The following is a 20647-nucleotide window of genomic DNA, read 5'->3' on the forward strand; positions in this document are numbered from 1 at the left end:
ACTGATTCTGTTGGCTGACTTGGTTCCATGACTCATTGTTCATAAGAAAGAAACAAAAACTGATATGGCCATTTGATTTTGAGTGCTGTAAATGAAAGAACACCACATGCTCTAAGTAGTTTAGTATCTTTCTTTGGATAATTTGCCTTATTAGTAATTAGGCACCCAATATTGACAATTAATGGGATCATGCAAGCATGGGGATGACACAACTTAAGAATGTTCATATGAAAGGATATGCATTGATGTTATTGCAACATTGCATCACTCGATCTTCTTATGAATCGCCATATCTGCATAAAAGTGGCTTTAGATATATCACCTCTTTAACTTTAGTCGAAAAACCAATGGACTAGCTCTAAAGTGCAATACATATTGCTTGACGATATTTTGATGATGGTAGGTGCCAGCTAGTCTCCCTAATTAGTTTATAGCTCATTACATCCTCCCCTAAGTATGAATCAAACGACCGCTATGATATTATCAGCATCTGGTCACCTTAATTATACTTTCATGATCGATAAATGTACGTACGTAGGATGAAAATCTGTGTATTTGAATTATGTAAGGGACCATCATTTTAATACGAAGGAAATTTATACTTATATGACAATACTCTACATATATCCGCACTCACAACATTGTACGTCTTCTTTTCCTAATAAATCAACTCATATATGCTGTTATTCAAAATCACTCAATGATCGAGAATAGATCAATTTGAGATCGATATATTTGGTTATGACTGCTCAAATTTTCTCTACTTGGTTTAAATCATGACAATCTAAGTATGTAATTATGGTATTTGACTATTGTATCGTTATTGCGGGTTTGTTGTTTAAGTATATATGATATATCGAAAAGTTACTTCGACGATGAAGCATTTGAAAATTGCTTTTCAAAACCACTTTCAAAAGCTTCTAAATTCACCGGGTCACACTCTATTTCACCCCCCGCAGTCGATCATAGAACTATTTAAGCTTCCGAACGAGAATAGCCGACGCATCATTTCTAGTCAAGAGTAGGGCTTGATTGGATCATGAAAATCATCTTTTAGGACAAACCCGTAGCTTCATCAAGTAGTAACGAAGAAGCGAGTGAAACATTTCTGTCTACCACCGATAATCCCCCTTTTTATTTCGTTCTTGGTTAAATAAAATTTCCATTCTTTGGAAAGGCGCCTGCCTAGTTCGGTATCCGACCAAGTGACCAACTATAAGTGAAGCCCAATCCACAAGACCCCCAGATGAGATTGGGCCTCCCTCTTTCCTTTAGATTTTTTGGGAAACCTATTTAAGGGACACAGCCTCTCTCTTAATTTCAGTTCAGTTTAAGAATGAGGCCCCAATCCAAGGACCCATTCGAAGCTGCGTTCGAGGAGCAAGACGACTCGCCGCCCGATTCTCCCGCCGGCGTCGACGCCATACGCGCCGCCCTCGACGAGGACTACGACGAGGGCCTCCCCCCTGAAGACCCCCCGCCGCCAGCCTCTTCCACACTGTCCCCCTCCGCCGCCGCAGCTTCCGCCGCGTTCACCACCGTAGCGGCTGTAACTCCGGCGACCAAAACCGTAGCCAAGAAAAGCTCCGCAAAGCCGCCTCTGCCTCGCGCCGCGAAGCAGAGCCAGCAGAACAAAGATGAGGATGATGATGAAGACGAAGACAACGTCGATGTTGAGCTCGGGAAGTACCCGGCGACCGGTGACCCTGTGAAAATGGCCAGGATGCAGTAAGGAACCAACTCCCTGTTTTGAGTTTAAGTAATTTGTTCGTGAAATTAGCTGAATTTGATTTACATTAGTTCAAGATCTGATTTTTAAGTTTTCCAAACCCTAATTGAAATTGAGATAAAGATTGGATGGTTAGTAGATTAATACTTAGTAGATGGTATATGATTTGGGTTTGCATGATCAGTTTGATTTGGGTTAGAGTTTGTATGCTTGCTTTCCTCGGTGTTTTGGGGTTGATAATGTAGGATTAGTGTTGCCCTTTTAAACTGACTAGTGTATCTGAATAAACTTGTTAGGGCTATTTTGTCGCGATTCTCGGAGGAGCAGATGAGTAGATATGAGTCGTTTCGAAGAGCTGGGTTTCAGAAGTCCAACATGAAGAGGGTATGCTTCCTTTTGTATTTTGCGTGTAGAGGAAAATTCTGGAGTTACTGAGCTGCATGTCTGAAATTGGTTGGCATTGGAGTTTTTGAGAGTTGTTGCCGCTTTCTTTTTTCACATTGATGTGTTTGTTTGTTGTTTATGTGCAGTTGCTAGCAAGCATCAGTGGAACCCCAAAAATATCAGTGCCAATGACTATTGTAGTGTCGGGGATAGCAAAGATATTTGTTGGAGAACTTGTTGAAACAGGTGTGATGGCTTTTTCTCACATTTCAGTTAATAACAGCAGCATTGTGATGCATCTTTTGTAGCATTGTGATAAATCAGAAATTAGTGTAACATGAAGTTGAATGACTTGGGGTCTCATGTCTTTACTAAAATGACTTTTATTTTTATTATTTTGCAGCCAGAATGGTTATGGCAGAGAGGAGAGAATCTGGACCAATCAGACCATGCCACATTAGAGAATCCTACCGGAGATTAAAGCTGGAAGGCAAAGTCCCCAAGAGATCAGTCTCAAGGCTCTTCCGGTAGATAGACCGGATTCAAATTCTGTACTAATTGACAGGTTACAAACCAAACCTTATGAGATACTTGGATCATATGCATGGTAATTTAGCTTTGTACTGGTTTAGGTTTAATGTTGTTTTTTCCACAACTTCTACAAGTGAATTGAGACCTCCAAACCCTTCCAATTATTTTGGAGACTTAAGAACTTGCATTTCTAGTAGGCTTTTCCTTAATGGTAAGTGTGGACTATGTAGCAATTGTTCTTTTCATATAGTCATTCACTAGACTCTCCCCATCCCATTTAAAGGATTAGTCCAAAAGTGTATGGTGGTTGGATAGAGATTATCGGAAGGCTTTGAATCATTACCCTATGAGCGAAACATGTTGAATTGGTTTGAGCTTTCATTTGTGACAATTTGAAGAATTTAAAAATTTTAGTCTTGAATTGAACATTGTACTTCATTCTGGCCGTCTGTCTATGGATTCAAGAGGAAAAGATCCTGATCTCCTGGAGTATATGTGACAGGGACACCTACACTGTTACAACAATTTTTTTTAGGAGAGAATTCATTTCTACGATGCTTTGACTGATATATGGGTGAACATTGCTAAACACGTTATTTAATTTTGAAGCGATTAGTACATAATATTATTGGCTTTTGCAATTAACTCGTGGCTGGAAACTGTTTATGAGGTCTGGAAGAATTTGCTCAACAATTCTTTCTTCTGGCCTTATTTCTAGGTCAGCTTATCTGTATCTTGGATATGGGATGTAGACCCACGGAGGGAGGCACTTCTTAAGGTGCACTTAGTTGGATGGTCTTTGGGAGAAATGAAGAGCTCAAATCACTGCAAGTTGCATAGTTCTGTTCATTTCGTACATTATGTGTACAATATTATTCTGGAACTGGTATCCTATAAATCTTGTGAGGGAATTCTGAATATGAAATGCCGTTGGCAATTGAAGCTTTCTGGGAAATGAGTTCATAATAATCTGGAACAGGCGATATCGGATATGTTTAGCAGTTATGCCCTCCTGCGAGATCATTGAGCTCCATCTCTTTGCTGCCCAAGACTTTGGGATCATAGATGGTTAAGCTCTTTATTAAAATTACATCAAACCCAATTGATATTCGCCCAATAATGCATAATGGTGGCCATTTTTGGTGCAAGCAATTATATAATGGGGAGTTAGTGATGGCTTAATCGCATTTTCTTTTTGGTTAGACAGGCCCTTTCGACATTAAACAATGGCAAGTTGCATTTCTAAAAGTAGCTGAATGTTCTTGTGTTCAATTTTCGGTTTATTGCTCAAATGTGACTTTTAGATTCGTCTAGCCATTGGTGATTATTATGTTTATCATATAAGTAAGTAATCGTCAAGTATTTTTATTCAATCATTTCTTTTAGCCTCTAACGACCGTTGTAAATGTATTTTCAGGGAATAAAAGTTTACTGGCCACAAGCCTCATAAGGAAAAGACTCAAAAAAGGATGTAAGAATATACAATATACGATTTGTTTTTCCATGTTTTTATGTTCATTTTGGGGATGGAATTAAGTTTCATGGATAACGTAAAACACATGAGCTTTAATGTTCAAACACATGAGTTTGTATGATTCGATGACATTCCAAATAGAAATGGCCAATTTGTCCATAGAAATGACCGGTCACGAATTTTCAATCTTGATGCTAGAATGGACATTTGCCCCCTCCAAAGCCACTGCTATTTTAAATATACGTACTGCAAATATATATGAACAACTTTCTTTTACTGCTATGTCAAAGCGCATGGTATGGCTCCCATTCTTTGCTAATTTGTGTATGTTATAACAAAGCCTTTACAAGATTTATTTTTATTTTTTTTATTTTTAGGTTTTGGTGGAGGAAAAATAGGATGTGGAAAGTTATAGGTAGTTATCCTATAGTTTTCAGCTTTTTTTCTAATTTATATATTTATATATCAATTTATTAATTACTGTTATAGCCTTTAAATTTTAATAGATGTTTTTAAGTAACTTATAATATATGGTTATTAATATATTTCACAAGCGTTTTGATTGACAAAGTTTGTTTGAGTTATTAATAGTATAGATAGAAAATGTATGTAAAAAATCTTGGTAATTATTTCCATTGTGGTATAAATTCAAGATGTTCCATGTGCATATGTGGTATAAGAATTTTTAGATGAAATGTAATCGACAATTATTTTATTCCCACACTGTATCTCATCTATAGTAGTTACTAATCCATCTTAATCTTAAAATTAAAGAGTGTGATTTCTTATTTAACTCACTATTCGGTCACATTTCTATATTTTCACGTTCCCGTTTTAAAACATATGCAAACTCTTATTCGATATGATGATCTTTTGAGCTTTTATTATCGTGATTTAAACACAGTTCAAGTATTACTATGTATCGAATAACTCATGGTGAAAATATACGAAAGAAAAATTAGTAAGAATCACCACATTTTAATTTCAAAACGGAACTCCAACCTAAATCTTTTAAAACTTAAAAAAAAAAAACACGGTTTGGGCATTTGGTTGGATGGAGGAGATCAAATACTTGGGGTGGTGAAATAAAACGTAGATGGGCCTAAAGTGCAAATTAGAAACCAACACAAGGAAGCCCTATTAGTCCCAAGTTCCGAAGTCTCAGCCCTCACCATTGTAAACCAGTACTAGCTAGTAGTACAAACAAGAGCTCCATCACTTCTCCTCCTCTATCATCTTCCAACACCCTTCTGTTCTCTTCCTCTTCTTCTACTATATAATTCATCCCCATCACCCACTTGGGATCTGCCTCTTGTTCCCTGCATCCCCTTACCTCTCTGTTTCTCTATCTCCTTCTCTCTCTCTCTTCCTTGTCATATTGTTTCTGGAGAAAACTTTAGATTCTGTCCAACACCAACTGTCTGAGCTCCTTCTTCGTTTCTCACTGCCCATTGTTGATGAATAAGAAGAGGAGCCATTCATTTATCTGATGTTTTCGATGAGAGAGTGACTGGATTTTTAAACCCTCAGCGGATGATGATGATGAGGTCTGCCTGTGGCTCCTCCCTTTACATTTTCCTTGTTTTTTTTTATTCTCTCGACTTTGACCCAGTGATTGCTTGATTCATGGGATCCGATTTCCCGTCTGTTTTTCGTAAGTTTAATCTGTAGTTCTCTTTTCAATACTCGATCGGTTTACTGGATGAGATCTTCTTCTCTTTTCAATCTTTCAACTTGGGTTTGTGAAAAACTGATAATACCAGCCTCTGTTTCCAATGAGATTTTGCATGAGCTCTTTGCTGTTTTGATGAAAATGAAGTTTTGAATAAGCCAGATTCATCTGTTTGTTGTTACTGGTAGAATTGGTTTTCAAAGCTTAAAAATGGTCTGGCTGACCCAACATTCAATCCAATCTCAGTCCTCAGCTGTTTTCGAACAATTCTGATTTTCTGTTTTTCATATTCACAAACTCATCTAGGATCTTCAATGGAGAGCCAAACTCTCCTCAAACATTTGACTCGACTCTCCAGAGTTCATTTTGATAAATCTGCATTCGATTTTCTTAATCCGGGTTGTTGGTCAATTTTGTTTTACAGGTACCAGAGAGTGAGCCCGGATTGTGTTCCTCTAAGCAATGGCAAGAAACCAAACATGAGAGCTTCGCCAAAAGAAGAGATGAACATGATGACCGAAAACACCACCACCACTACAACAAGCAGCACAGTCTCCTCGTTGGAATCCAAACCCTTCAGATTCCGATCCCAAGACCCAAGTCCCCTCTCCCAATTCGGAGGCCTACCCACTTCTCCCAGCCCCGAAAGCCGCTCCACCCACCACAGCCCGGGCCGCACTCCCAGCCCCAGCCGCGCCGGCTCCGGCGGTGATGTCCTCCTGCAGTGGGGCCACAAAAAGAGGTCCCGGGTCTCGAGAACTGAGATCCGGGTCTTGGCTGATGAGTCCTCCTCATCAGCTCAAGCTAGACAAGCCAAAGTGCAGAGGAGAGCGGCGCATGCTGCCGCCATGGCAGACAAGTCCATGCCCCCGCCGCCTCCTCCGCCACCGGTCCCGTCTTCGAGCTCGACGTCGTCGTTTTCCAATGGTAAACTCCGAAAGGAAGCCTCAGGTTTGCTTCCGAACAGGTACGACCAACCTTCTCACACCTTCTGCTTCTTTTCCTAATTAGATGGTGAATATTTTTGGCCTTGGTTAAATTTTCCTTTTTTTACTGCTGGGAATTTATTGGTTAGATCTTGTATGGAAAAAAGTTAAAGTGTTTGACCACCAATCACGGTAGTCTTGGGTGAAGCTTCAAACTGGTGTCCTCATCTTATGCCAATTTTGGGTTTGCAGGCTTTGAGGTTTTGTTCTGGTGCGGGCAAGATCTAGTTATAAAAACATGGGTTTATCTTGTTTAACTGGTTTGTTCTGTGTTCAATTTTAGCTGCAAAAGAGTACATCTTTTTTTAGCTGACCCTTTTACCCTTCGGTTTGACCTACAATTTCATAAACTCATCTCTTGTGTTATTAGTGGTAGTGGGTATCCAAACTAAAAGACCCCAACAAGATTTGGTTTTTGGCTTTCCTGTGGGTTTTGCTTTGTGTTTTCAACTCTTCCAGTTGTGTTAGGTTCAAGAGTATTGTTCATATTTCCCTCTGTCCTTTTGTCGTGATCTTAATTGGAAGGGCAGTCGATCCTTCTCATCTCTTAAAAGCTCTTGTCTTCCTCAATTTTTTGGTTTTGTTTTTTATTAATTGGATTTCGTAGGACATGGATTTTTCTTTGGAGGTTGTGAGTGTTAGTAAATTAGAGCTAAATTGGAATCACATATATGGTGTATGATTAGATTAATAGGGTTTTTCTTTTACGTTGGGTATTGGATTCTGTCTTTTTTTGCTTCTCTTTCCCTTTTTGATTTATCTGCCTAGTCTTCAAAGTGTGGAACAACTCCATCTACCATACAACTCCAAAGACTCCACCTTTTTCATCCAATACCAAATACACCACCAGCCATTGATTTAGTCTCTTCTCTTTGGCCATGACCAGGAATTTAGAAGATCGATCTGCTGTGGTTAGTGGGTCACCCTCGAGAAGCACTCTGGTCGGGAACGGCCGTGCTGCTTCTAGATCTATAGCCGGGAAAAGGTCTCCTCCTCCTGAAAAAAGTGAGAGAAAGATGCCATCTTGCTCAGGAAGATCAGCCAAAGATGACAAGGCAAATGGGTCATCTGATCACCGGGCAAACCATGTCGATTCCACCTCATTACAATCGGAACAAATAGCTGGAGGTGCTAACCATTCTGGTGGAGCAGGAGCTGAAAAAGTGAACTATGAAGTGGCTGAGTGGCCGAGAATTTACTTGGCTTTGTCAAGGAAGGAGAAAGAAGATGATTTCCTCGCAATGAAAGGCACCAAGCTGCCGCAGAGACCCAAGAAAAGGGCCAAGAACGTTGATAGAACCCTACAGGTACAAATATCCGATCACCCATCACTCATTCTTGTTCATCAATTTGGTTTTGGTTTAACAGTGAAGAAATTGAAACATAAATTTATAAATTTGTGTATTGTTTGTTTTTGGCAGTATTGTTTCCCAGGGATGTGGCTATCTGACTTGACAAGGAATCGCTATGAGGTCAGGGAGAAGAAATGTGTGAAGAAGGTAAATGCTGTGCCCTCTGCTCTTTGTTGTATTCTATGTATTTTCTTTGTGTTGGATAATATTTACCTAAAATGAATAGGATGTGACTTCCAGCTTGCTCGTTAGCTACACTCTAATCTTTCTTGTTTCACCTCAAAAGCTCCTCCCCACCAAAAACCCTCCTTAATTAAATATGGGGGACATCATTTATGCTAAACAACTAGATCCCACTAATTTTTGTGATCACTATTTATATGTTGGTGTATTTTCCAATTAATTTCTGTTCTAGGGTTTGTAGAAACTGGTTTACTGGTCTATATTTTGACTGCTGAAGATGAACAAACATGTAAAATCTGATTCGCCTTTACAAAATTCTGATCTGCCTTTAATAAAGTAGAGAATAATGATTTCAAGGGTCCCAAAATTCCAAAATGAAGTAAATAGTCACGAGGATCCTTTGAGTGCCATGATAAACGGCAGAGGTGAAAATATCCTTTGGATTTTCTCACATTATTTAATTATAACTTCATTAAACCCTTGCCAAGGGTCAATTCTTAAACCATTATTTATTTGAAATATGAGGGTGGCAAGCTGGAAGCTAGGTTAGGGCATAACGCTTAAACTTGGGAGAAATTATATTATTGTAAGTGATAGATAGTATCACAATTATTAGATATAAATGGAAATTGGTACATATATAGTGAAATTTTATCCTATACATTATGTTGATTTTGGATTGTGCAGCAGAAGCGAAGGGGACTGAAAGGGATGGAGAGTGTGGAAAGTGAATCCGAGTAGCAGTAAATCCGTCCCCAATTGATTTTAAATTTTATGTTAAATGTAAACAAAACTTGTGGGAAATGATTTAAAAGGAAAAGTGTGAGAGAGAGACCTGTCTGAGCACCACAAAGCAGAGACAGAGACCTTTCTATAGTCCACCTGCCCTTCTTTTGTGGGACAAATGCGTCTTCCACTCTTCCCCCGTCTTCGGTGATCTATGAGTTTTGTACAGTGGACGACATGTCGCTAATGACGTTATGAGCCAACGACAAGTAGTAGAGGTTCTTTGGTTTCTGTCATTTAGTTAGTCTCTCGTATTTTCTTGCCAAAGCCTAAAAGCAATGACAAAAGCTTGTTCCCTTTTTCTTTTCTTTTCCTCTTGGTTTTTATCTTTGGAATTTTCCTTTGAATCCTGGGGAGATAAGATGAAAAGAAACAGAATTACTGTATTCCGATTTATGATCTCATTTAGAGATTATCGGAACAAAGAAAGAAAGCAAGTGAATTGAGATTATCGGAGCATTTTGAGCTTTAAGCACACACGTAAAACGGCAACAGTTAAACTTCTCATGGCTTCCATCTTAAATTTACTTATGTAAGTTTACAGACTAGTTGTAATTTTAGTCTGCATTAAGCCCTTTATAACTGGCAAGTCTCAGAATTGTACCTAAAAGACTTTTGAGTGGACTTGGAAACTTGTAAAACGGATGACTTTGGAAAATCTGGACACCATTCATTTTAGTCTAATCGGTCTGTAATGTTACTCGGTTTTAGACTTCTATACATTTCCACAAATTTGAAAAAAGCGTCTGTACAATCATAGATAGCTTCTGTGCTAAACTCTTCAAGCCTCCCAGCTTTGGCTTCCTCATGAACTATGTTACTCATTACTTGCTCTTTGTTTTTCTGGCATCTTCATATCTGCACACTACCCAACTATGCTTGGGAGATGGACTTCAGAGTAGTGTGAGATCATCATCATGCATCGAGGAAGAGAGACGAGTTGCAAAGATGGACCTTCGAAGGAGATATTATTGATACTTCGGGCAGGCTTTCATCTTGGGTGGGTCTGGATTGCTGTCTATGGAAAGGGATTTCATGCAGCAACTATACAGGTCACGTTGCAAAGATGGACCTCCGCAATGATCAAGGCAACCACCAGCTGGGAGACTTTTTGGAGGGTAAGATTAATCCTTCTTTGCTTAGTCTTAAGAACTTGTATTACCTTGACCTAAGCAGAAATGATTTTCACGGACATCCAATTCCTAATTTCTTTGGGAAGCTTACAAGTTTGAGGTATCTTAATCTCTCCCATGCTTCATTTGTGGGAGAGATTCCCCCAGCTCTTGGCAACCTCTCAAACTTGAACTACCTTCCCCCAGCTCTTCAGCTCATCTTTATTATTCCAATAACTTGATTTCTCGTCTCTCTTCCCTAAAGTATACCTCAATCTTGGAGGTGTAAACCTTAGCAGCACAGAGGTAAGTTGGCTACATGATGTGATTGATGTCAACATGCTTCCTTCCCTCTTAGAGTTGCATTTGTCTTTTTGCCAAATTCAAAACCTTCCGCAAACCCTTCCACCCTCCCAGCTGTTGCATCCATTGAACCTTACATCCCTATTAGTTCTTGATATATCAGACAATGATTTTTCTCCTTCATTTTCCAGATGGTTTTTTAGTCTTAATCTTACCAGCCTCAAAACCCTTGATGCATCTGATAATTTTATCAATCTCATCCTTGTTGAATTTGCAAACCTTAAGTCTTTAGAAGATCTTGATTTAAGTGCAAATTTTCTCCAAGGTCAAATTCCCCAAGTCATTGGTACTTTGTGCAACCAAAGAAAATTAGATTTCTCATGGAATTCGTTCAATGGCAGTTTGGAAGAGGTTTTGAATGGTTTCTCAAACTGTACAAAGTATAGATTAGAGTCCCTTGATTTGTCCCACAATATGGTGGAAGGTAAACTGCCTGCCACTTTATTTGGAATGCTTGGAACTCTGAAGAACTGTACCTCAGTTCAAACCAGCTTTCGGGTTCTATTCCTGAATCTATTGGTAATATATCATATTTGGAAACTCTGGACATGTCTCGTAATTATTTGAATGAGTCCATTCCTGAAAGCTTGAGGGAATTCTCTCATCTAGTTCACCTAGATCTATCTTGGAATTTGTGGGAATGCATTCTAACTAAAGCGCATTTCCGGACTCTCACAAAGTTGGAGTCTTTTGCAGTCAGCACTCAGCACAGACCAACCAAGGTTCCTCTTTTTAAACAAGGCTCATGATTGGGTGCCTCCTTTCCAGCTTAAGAGTGTCACAATTGTGAACTGCACAGTAGGTCCTGCCTTCGGGGCATGGCTTCAATCTCAAACTGAATTAACGGAGCTCACACTTAGTAACACTGGAATACGCGAGTCCATACCAAAAGAATGGTTGTTGAAGATGTCTTTCCAGCTCACATGGTTTTGGATTTATCTTACAACCAAATCCGTGGAAAGCTTCCATTTCACATAAACTTCTCATCTTTGCGTCATATAGATTTGAGCCATAGTCAATTTGATGGCCCTCTACCACATTGGTCTAGTTATGCTGCGACAATACTCGATCTTAGAAGCAATTCTTTTTCAAGACCGATTCCCTCAAATTATGATCAATTGTTGCCTAACTTGAGAGTATTGTGTCTATCTGAGAATCATTTGAATGGCAGTATACCACCCTCTTTGTGCAACATGTCAAGTTTATCCGCCCTCGTGTTGAGAAGCAATCACTTATCTGGAGAATTCCCTTGAGCATGGAGTCTGTGGCCAGAGATAATCATTGTAGCTGTCTCAGACAACATTTTGTTCGGTAATATACCCAGTTCAATGGGAGTTCCCAGCACATTATACGTATTGGCTCTAAGCAATAATAATTTTGTGGGACAAATTCCTCCTCCTATGTTCCTAAACTGCACCAATTTACAGAGTATTGACCTCGGAGGCAATAGATCGACTGGAAGCATACCTTTATGGACAACATCATTTGTATCATCTAGATTATACAAGCTACAATTGGGCACCAACTCTTTGAGCAAAGATATCCCCCGGCGACTTTGCTCTGTGCCATCTCTTCATATCATAGACCTTGGTCACAACAACTTTTCAGGGACCATTCCGAACTGTTTGTATAATTTGGCCGCTTTGGCCTATGGTAATGACACTCTTAGACTTGGTTTTTCTGAATATCTAGAGACGGCTAGCTTGATATTGAAGGGACAAGAACTCGTATATAACACCACTCTGGAATTTGTGAATAGCATCGATTTCTCATCAAATAACTTAGAAGGTGCAATCCCTGAAGGACTAAGCAGCCCCATTGGGGACGTTGAACTTGTCCAGAAATCAACTGACTGGAAACATTCCTTCAAAAATTGGAAATTTGGGGTGGCTGGAAACTCTTGACCTCTCGCACAATCATCTATTCGGGCAGATCCCTCATAGTTTTTCTTCATTAACTTCTATGTCTCATTTAGACTTGTCTCACAACAACTTGGCCGGAAGAATTCCTTCAGGCAGCCAACTTCAAACACTCAATGATTCCTCCATTTACAAAGACAATCCATCTTTGTGTGGGCTTCCTCTTCCAACTCTCTGCCCTAGAGACGGCGAACTCACACCAGCTGACCCTGACGATGATGATTATAATGATGACCATGATGAGAAGTTAATTTGGTATGTATGTTAGCGCTACACTCGGCTTCATCATACGCATTTGGAGTATTTGTGGCACATTGATTATGAAGAAATCATGGAGGTATGCCTATTCCGGATTCTTTGATAATGTACGACAGAGGGCAGCACTGGCAATCGCATTGAGAGTAGCTCGCTGGAAAATGAAGACTTTGAAGATATTGGATGTGTGTGAATTGAAGAATCAATTAGTCCACATCCGTGTGCTGCGTAGTCCACATCCGTGTGATGCGTAGTCCACATCCGTGTGATGCGTAATCCACATTTGTGTGCTATTTAGTCTTAAACTAATTCTAACATTCTCGTTTTGTGTATATATATCAGTAAATGTAGCTTTGCTTCATTCATGAAATATATCAAGAGAAATACAATAGAGTTGAAACTCTAAACTTTCATCTTTTTGTTTCATCTCAAAATTCAACATGGTATCAAAGTAGGTTTCATGGCCTGTCTCTTTTACTCTGCATCTTAAAATCAGAGTAGGCTTCCTTATAGGACTTGTTTCTGTAATCTTGCTTCCGCAAAACTTCATCTTCATCTTCATTGTCCATTAATTCATAATGGCTGGAGGAAGTAACTCTCTCTCCATCTATCTCACTCATTCTCGATAAGAAGTAGATTCAAATCGGAGTCATTATCTAATTTATTTCTTCTTTCATTTTGAAGAGAAATCAAGTTCGAGGTCATACCTCAATCATTCCTCATTTCATTTCTGATTCGTTTGGGTCATTTCCCAAATTTTTTTCTCTTTAGTCAGCGAATATGTTTGATTTGACCCCTCTTATTCCCTTGCTAATGGGGCTCGGTTGATCAGTCTATATTTTCCATTCTTGACGCTAGTGTTCTCCTTTGCACTAACTCAGTTTGATCACCTTTAGTTCAAGCTTGGTTCTGCGGTTTCCCTTGATCTAGCTTGAGGGGGAGAATTAGAGCATTGAGGTGTTTATGAGCTACATGGTGATGTAGGGGATGCAAGAAGTGTTGCAGACCCTACACAGAAACAATGTTGTTTTCTCTTTTGTCATTCTGATTTCTTCATCCTTCTCGATCGGTTAGGAGGTCATACCTCAAATCATTTCCGATAAGGAGTAGATCCAAGTCGGTCTCATTATCTGATTTAATCTTCTATCATTGGGAGAGAAATCTGTTAGAGTTCTTCTAAGACTCCTCATTTGTTCATTGTCATTTCATGATTCCACTTTTCATTTTGAAGAGAAATCAAGTTCTGATATTTCCATCCCATTCCATTTTGGAGGAGATCGGTTTAGAGTTCATAACTCCTCATTTCATTTCTCCTTGGCTAATTTATTATTTCTTCTTTTATTTTGAAGATATTTATTGTCCATGGTCAAAATTCAATTTCTTCATCTTTCATATGGAGGAGAGATCTGTTTAGAGGTTTTGTTTTAACCTATGCTGCACGAAATCGGATACGGGTACGTGGAAGCGAAACGTTTGGAAACGCGGAAGCGTGTTTTTCAAAAAATTTAGGAAGCGGGTACGTTTTGGAAACGTCGAAATAAAAAATATATATAAATATATATAAATTATAAAAAAAATATAATAACAAATTTCTAGTTTAAGTAACTCAAAATCTCAAATAAAAAAAAACATAAAAAAAACCTTTATTTTTTGGAAACTCGCGTTTCCACCGCGTTTCCAAAACTCATTTTTCTGGAAACACGTTTCCGGGAATTTCCGGCACGTTTCCAGGCTTTTCCGGGCGTTTCCGGCGCGTTTCCGGCGCGTTTCCGAGCGTTTCCGGAGTGGTTCCGCTTCGGAAGCGGGAAACGTGGGTGTATGCACGTTTCTGTGCTTCCTAGGTTTTAACCTCATCATTTCCGATGTTGGACTATCAAAGTTTTTTCTTATATGTTGGTTCCAATTAGATTTGTTCCCTTATAGTAAAAAGGCCAGGGTCATATCCCGATTTGACCTCAGGGGGAGCAATTTTGAGCAATCGGCCATTTGAGTAAGCAATTGCTATGTATTTTTATTGACCTTGTTGCACTAAAACAGAAAGTGGGATTGACTCCAACCTCTGACCTCCGAATCCAATTATGTAAAAAGGTACAAAAAATAGACACATAGAGCTTTCCCGACATATGTGGCTCATGGTCTCAGGTTGTCTGAGCAGAAAATGGGAGCCAGCCAAAGTGGACGGACAGAGCTGCCATAATTTGTTTCACTTATTCCTATTAACCCTCTCATCTATAACTTCTTTAGCTATACTTGGAGATTGTTGGTCAAGCTCGGCTGTCGTTTTTCTTTCAGCCTTCGCTTGAGGAGGAGTATTGAAGATATTGGATGTGTGTGTGAATTGAAGAATCAATTAGTTCACATTCGTGTGATGCGTAATCCACATCCGTGTGCTACGTAGTCCACATTTATGTACTACTTAGTCTTAGAGTAATTCTAATATTCTCGTTTTGTGTATATATATCAGTAGGTGTAACTTTGCTTAATTCATGAAATATATCAAGAGAAATACAATTGAGTTGAAACTCTAAACTTTCATCTTCTTGTTTCATCTCAAAATTCAACAATTGGAGAAGAAACTCAAAAAAAAAATGTAATGAAGGCGATCAATATGATAATATGCATGGGGCATATGTGGTCTTCTTTTCAGAGACGGTTGTACAACAGTTGCTCTCCATCACTCCATGTGACTTTTCTAGTTTCCTGTGTCAGAGTTTCAATATTACTATTGGATTTTCTAGTGTCTCTTTATTTTGGGTTCTCTAAATTTTATTGTTGTGAGAGACTAACGTTGCGTGTGGGGGAGCTTTTCAGCTCCATTGCTTATAAGCGAAGCTTATGCATGTGTTCGGTAAGGCTTAGCAAGTTGCTTCTTAGAGAAATCCCAGTTTTTTTATGGCAAAAACAGAATGAGGGTACTCCCGCCCCTCTAAAGCCTCAGTCGGCTTTTGTGCGAAATACTGTAGCAACGATTAAATGAATTTTTCAAAATACCGTTGGGTACCTCTCACAAATTTCAAAAATTACAAATGGAAAATTGCTCTCTTCAGCCTTCATCTTCGTGGAAACAAAATTTGTTCCTTTACTTGTCTTTCTCAATCGTCTCGCCCTCGATGCTGAGTTAGAATAACATCGTTCCAACTCTGCTCTCCTATGAGGCTCACTTTGAGTTCGGTGAGGATCTCATTCATCTATGGATCTTATTTTATTCTTCCATTTGATTTCATTTTCCAATTTTGAGAACCAAGATTGCTTTTGAATTGGGTAGTTGGTTATGAATCTTGTTCAAACTGAATTGGGTTTTGAGACGATTTGGATGTGCTTGTTGATATTGTATTTTTGTCGTGATCATTTTACATGCCCATTGCTCTTTGGTTCTACAGCCTAATCTGCAAAGCTTTTTGCTTCAAGTTTCTTCGTTTTGAAAGTTTTGTCATAGATTTAATTTACGTACTGATTCTTGATTAAACTCGAATTGGTTCAGAAATAGCTGGAAGAGTTTGAGCTGTAGGAAAATTAAGATTGGTGATTTTGATGTTTTTGTTAGATAATAAAATCAGACGTGGAGATAGAATTGAGTTGTTTGATTGACTTGTTTGTGCGGCCTTTTTTAGTTGTTGGGATTTCATGTTTATATCTTCAACCAGAGTTTAAAAAAACCCAGTAGCAGTAGTAGGCTGATTACTGATTTGTTTTCAGATTCTGTCTATTGTGGCTTATTATCATATGAGAGTATGAACCACTGATGAAATCTCTCTCTCTCTCTCTCTCTCTCTCTCTCTCTCTCTCTCTCTCTCTCTCTCTCTCTCTCTCTCTCTCTCTCTCTCTCTCTCTCTCTCTCTCTCTCTCTCAATATGCAAATAAGGATCCACAACTAGAGCCGGCACGACCCGGTTTGTGAAAAATCAGCATGACACGGTCCGAGCCTATTATTGTAATGACTCGAGCTGAGCCGAGATATATTAGCTCATGGGCCGGACCCGTTTTGAGCTTGTCACGCGCCATACACAATAAATTCATGGGTCAGCCCGATAAACACATAATTTTATATTATTTATATAAATATTTAAACAATTATCATTATTAAACTTGAATATTATACATTTTTAATTAAAATATCTTGATTATTTCATTATTTTAACTATAATATTTCATAAAATATTATAAAAGTAGTAAAAAAAGTCATTATTACTTAACATTTTAGAAATAAGATTATAAAATATGTTATAGTATTTTATAATTTACTATTCTAAATAGTTACATAAAACAAATATTATAATTACATAATATTTAATTTTAATTGGGTTAAATGCTAATAGGTGAGGCCGGGTCGGCCCATTTCATGGCCCAACATAAGTTTGGGTCATGAGCCGAGCCGGGCTGAGCTTAATGTTTTAGCAAATTGGCCGATCCGATAAATAAATGTGTTGGTCCGAGCACGTCACATGCATGGTTTTGATCACGCGGCCTAGCCCATTTGTCACCTCTAACCACAACACATGTTCTGCTGGGAAGAAAGGACCTGAATTTAATTGCCTTACATACCAGAGAACATTAGTCTTAAATTTTCACCAAAATAAAGAAAAATAGAAAATCTTCACCATATGTCAACCTTGTTTTCCTCATACCTTTGGAGGACACTTAATATAAATTGATGAACACATTGTGTTAAATTTATGCATATTGATCAATGTGATTTTTTTTGTTTGTTTGAAACTGAATAATAGTTTGTATGTAGAAGTCAATTCAATTTATTGAATTAATGTACAATGTACAACATTATAGTTGAATTAATTGAAAGATTTTTCGTTAGATATCCCCTACAAGTTCAATTTAATAAAATATATCGATTACCTTCAAAAAAATTGACATGTTGTTGAGGCTTATATTTAAGAACAGTACATGACAAATGACCCACTCTAATTTTAGTACATCAAGTTTTAAAACAATCAAAACATTACATGTATTTGTAATTTCAATTGAAGATATGTAAATGTGTTATCTTTACCGTTATTGAGCGTGTTTTCCGTCAAATTTTGAGGGATAAAACTGTCAATTAATAATTAGTTATTTATATATCATTAGTATTAATAATTAATGTGTGAGATATCTGAAAAAGAAGAGAGATTTATCTCTCTCTCTAAACCCAAAAGGCCTGATAGTTATGAAACAAATAAGAAGAGGGAACCTCTAGTTGAGCCTAAGGTTCGTCCTCCCACAAGATATCAATCAAAAGCACTTGCTTTTTTTCCTCAATCAACATGAGATTTTATAATCTATGATTTCTAATTTAGAATTAACCAATAGTATCAGTTTTCAAAATCAATACTCAAATCGCCCAAACATTGAATTGCTGACTTGCTCGTGCTTTTTGGAGTTTAATTGTAAGTATGGGTTCATGTTTATGGCAGAGAAACCTTCTTCATATATCAAAACCCTGGAGCATACCCATATCTATGCCTAAACTTTCGATTTGGCATTTGAAAGATTTCATTGATTTTGATTCGAATCAATCCTTCATTTCTAGTTGTAGTAGTAAGAGAGAGAGAGAGAGAGAGAGAGAGAGAGAGAGAGAGAGAGAGAGAGAGAGAGAGCCATGGTTTGTAGTTTTGCATTCATACTGTTCTTCATGGTGCTCGACAACAGTGAAGCATATGTCTTCTCTTAGCTCAATTCTGTTAAGATAGAAACGGCCCAATTCATATTAGCCCAACATCTAAGTAGTATAAGTAGAGATATTCACCAGAATTAATGTACTGAAAAATCATTTTGTAAAAAATATCAATATTATCAATACCAGTTCTTCACTTATTCGTTCCCTGCTTCTTCTTCGTTTGAAACCTTATCATCTTCATGAGTTTATCAAAAATCTTAACAAATTTTTGCGTTTTTTTTTTTTAAATATGATTCTTTGCGTTCTTTGGTGAAACCTTGAGTTGATTGAGGGCGGAAATCAAGAGTTGGTGAATCAAAGGAAGCTGAGGGAGGATTCTACTATAACAAAGCATCTTGCTATCTGGAGTTATGTGGTTGATAAAGGTAAACTCGAGGTTTTGGAGTTGATAACCATTACAGTAGCTAGTTCTTTGATTAATTTGGAGTTAGACTTGAAACATGTGGTATTCAATTGGTTGAAAATTCCTCTGGTTCATACAGAGAGACGAAGATGAAAGAGATAATGCAAACAGGAGACTGAGTTACTGAGAATAGAGAAAACCCAAAATTACCCTTTCACAAATGACGAATTGATAGTGTTATTGACGTCATACACTAAGATTCGGTAGAATTTGAAATGGTATGTACCAAACTAAATACTTTGAAACTTGATGTACTTTAGAGTGGGTCATTTGTCACGTATTGTTGTTAAAAAGTTTCCTTTTGTTGAATATGCATTTATGCAGTAATATCAAAATTGACCGTCACAAGAACATGTATATAGTTACTAATTATAAGAATTGATATTTTCTTATTACAGTGAGATGATGTTAAACTCACTATAAGAGAGCAATTGATATACCCTAAAAAAATAAGTGTAATTTACTAATTTTAAGATAAAAATCTTATCATGTTTAAATTGGTTATTCTACAAATTTAAAGCTCGTCAGTTTTAAGTTACAAAACACTCTATCGCTGCTTTTGCTTCTAATAGCATTCTAAAAAACTCAGTTTATCAAACAATCAGTTATTTTACTTTTCAACACTTTATTCTAAAAAACAAGCAAAAATTAACCTTTTAAAAAGCTTAACTGCACCAAACACACCCCGAGAGATGTATTTCCTCACCTTGTCGTTCGCCATTAAAGAGCTTACTCTTTTAGCATCATCCCTCGTATCACCCGATATAAGGGAGCTCCAAATTTTGCAGAGCAAGTTGAGAGGGCAAAAACTAGGTTTTGACCTAGGTTTCGTCGTTGCGATGGAGACATTATTTAGAAGGTAAAATTAGGGGTGTTAATTGAAAACCGAAAACCGAAAAAAACCGAAGAAAAAAAAAACCGCACCAAACCGCAAAAAAAAACGCACCAAACCGAAAGATTTGGTGTGGTTTTGGTTTGGGACGTTTGGAAACCGAAACCGAACCGAAAAACCGAATATATATATATATTATAAAGAAATTATATTATTTATAGATATTTTTAATATACATAATTAAATATGTTATCGATCGAGACCCAAACTTTATCAAAATTCAATGAATTTTTTACCATATCTGTATTTATATATGCTGATCACATCCGACGGTCGAAATTTCATAATTTGAATTTTAGATATTGGAACCACAACATGTCTACTAATGTGGTATAACTTGTTTAGTGGTTTTTTTGCAAATGTATGCAGTTGTGAAGCAACTATATCTTATAAATAGAATTTTGCAAATTTGTCCGCATGATGCGTTACATATAGTGAAATATGGTTATGATAAAAAAATCACATATTTTCGATAACGTTTGTGTCCCGATCGAGGCGGTCAACCCTTTTTACGCTTATTATCACCTATGAGTAGCCTTATCCATGGAACGTAAAATTTTTGAAAATTTTACACTAGCTGCTACATCACATATATGTGAGAGTGTGTGCATGAAAAAATCCACCAAAACTAGTCAAGAAGGAGGGGGTAAGAACAAATTCACTTAATTAGATGAAATTAAGTTAATGTTGACCACATCGATCGAGACCCAAACTTTATCAAAATTCGGTGAATTTTTTACCATATATGTATTTATATATGCTGATCACATCTGACGGTCGAAATTTCATAATTTGAATTTTAGATATTGGAACCACAACATGTCTACTAATGTGGTATAACTTGTTTAGTGGTCTTATTGCAAATGTATGCAGTTGTGAAGCAACTATATCTTATAAATAGAATTTTGCAAATATGTCCGCATGATGCGTTACGT

General features: G+C 37.7%; 3 protein-coding genes across 5 annotated transcripts; all 3 read left to right on the forward strand.

The window, feature by feature from the left end:
- The first annotated feature begins 1336 nt into the window (after positions 1 to 1336).
- LOC126787999 (transcription initiation factor TFIID subunit 11) lies at positions 1337 to 3592 on the forward strand. Of its 2 annotated transcripts, none has more exons than XM_050513942.1 (5): positions 1337 to 1728; positions 2026 to 2113; positions 2260 to 2359; positions 2517 to 2678; positions 3363 to 3592. In XM_050513942.1, exons 1-4 carry the CDS (start codon positions 1337 to 1339, stop codon positions 2642 to 2644), a joined length of 708 nt encoding a protein of 235 aa, XP_050369899.1. In that variant the 3' UTR covers positions 2645 to 2678; positions 3363 to 3592. The 2 variants fall into 2 exon arrangements, with proteins under 2 accessions (XP_050369899.1, XP_050369900.1); XM_050513943.1 differs by having other exon boundaries at positions 3368 to 3592.
- Positions 3593 to 5319: 1727 nt separating this feature from the next.
- On the forward strand, positions 5320 to 9404 carry LOC126787699 (uncharacterized). 2 transcript variants are annotated; one of them, XM_050513599.1, is made up of 5 exons: positions 5320 to 5665; positions 6215 to 6757; positions 7663 to 8083; positions 8198 to 8275; positions 9002 to 9404. In XM_050513599.1, exons 1-5 carry the CDS (start codon positions 5652 to 5654, stop codon positions 9050 to 9052), a joined length of 1107 nt encoding a protein of 368 aa, XP_050369556.1. In that variant the 5' UTR covers positions 5320 to 5651; the 3' UTR covers positions 9053 to 9404. The 2 variants fall into 2 exon arrangements, with proteins under 2 accessions (XP_050369556.1, XP_050369554.1); XM_050513597.1 differs by having other exon boundaries at positions 5322 to 5665; positions 8999 to 9404.
- A 316-nt stretch (positions 9405 to 9720) lies between these two features.
- Positions 9721 to 12693, forward strand: LOC126786940 (LRR receptor-like serine/threonine-protein kinase ER2). The gene is made up of 3 exons (XM_050512892.1): positions 9721 to 10450; positions 10731 to 10996; positions 11452 to 12693. The coding sequence occupies exons 1-3, from the start codon at positions 10164 to 10166 to the stop codon at positions 11823 to 11825; spliced, it is 927 nt and encodes a 308-aa protein (XP_050368849.1). The 5' UTR covers positions 9721 to 10163; the 3' UTR covers positions 11826 to 12693.
- Positions 12694 to 20647: the final 7954 nt, after the last annotated feature.

Source organism: Argentina anserina, chromosome 3, assembly GCF_933775445.1.
Source record: "Argentina anserina chromosome 3, drPotAnse1.1, whole genome shotgun sequence".
Classification (NCBI taxonomy): Eukaryota; Viridiplantae; Streptophyta; class Magnoliopsida; order Rosales; family Rosaceae; genus Argentina; species Argentina anserina.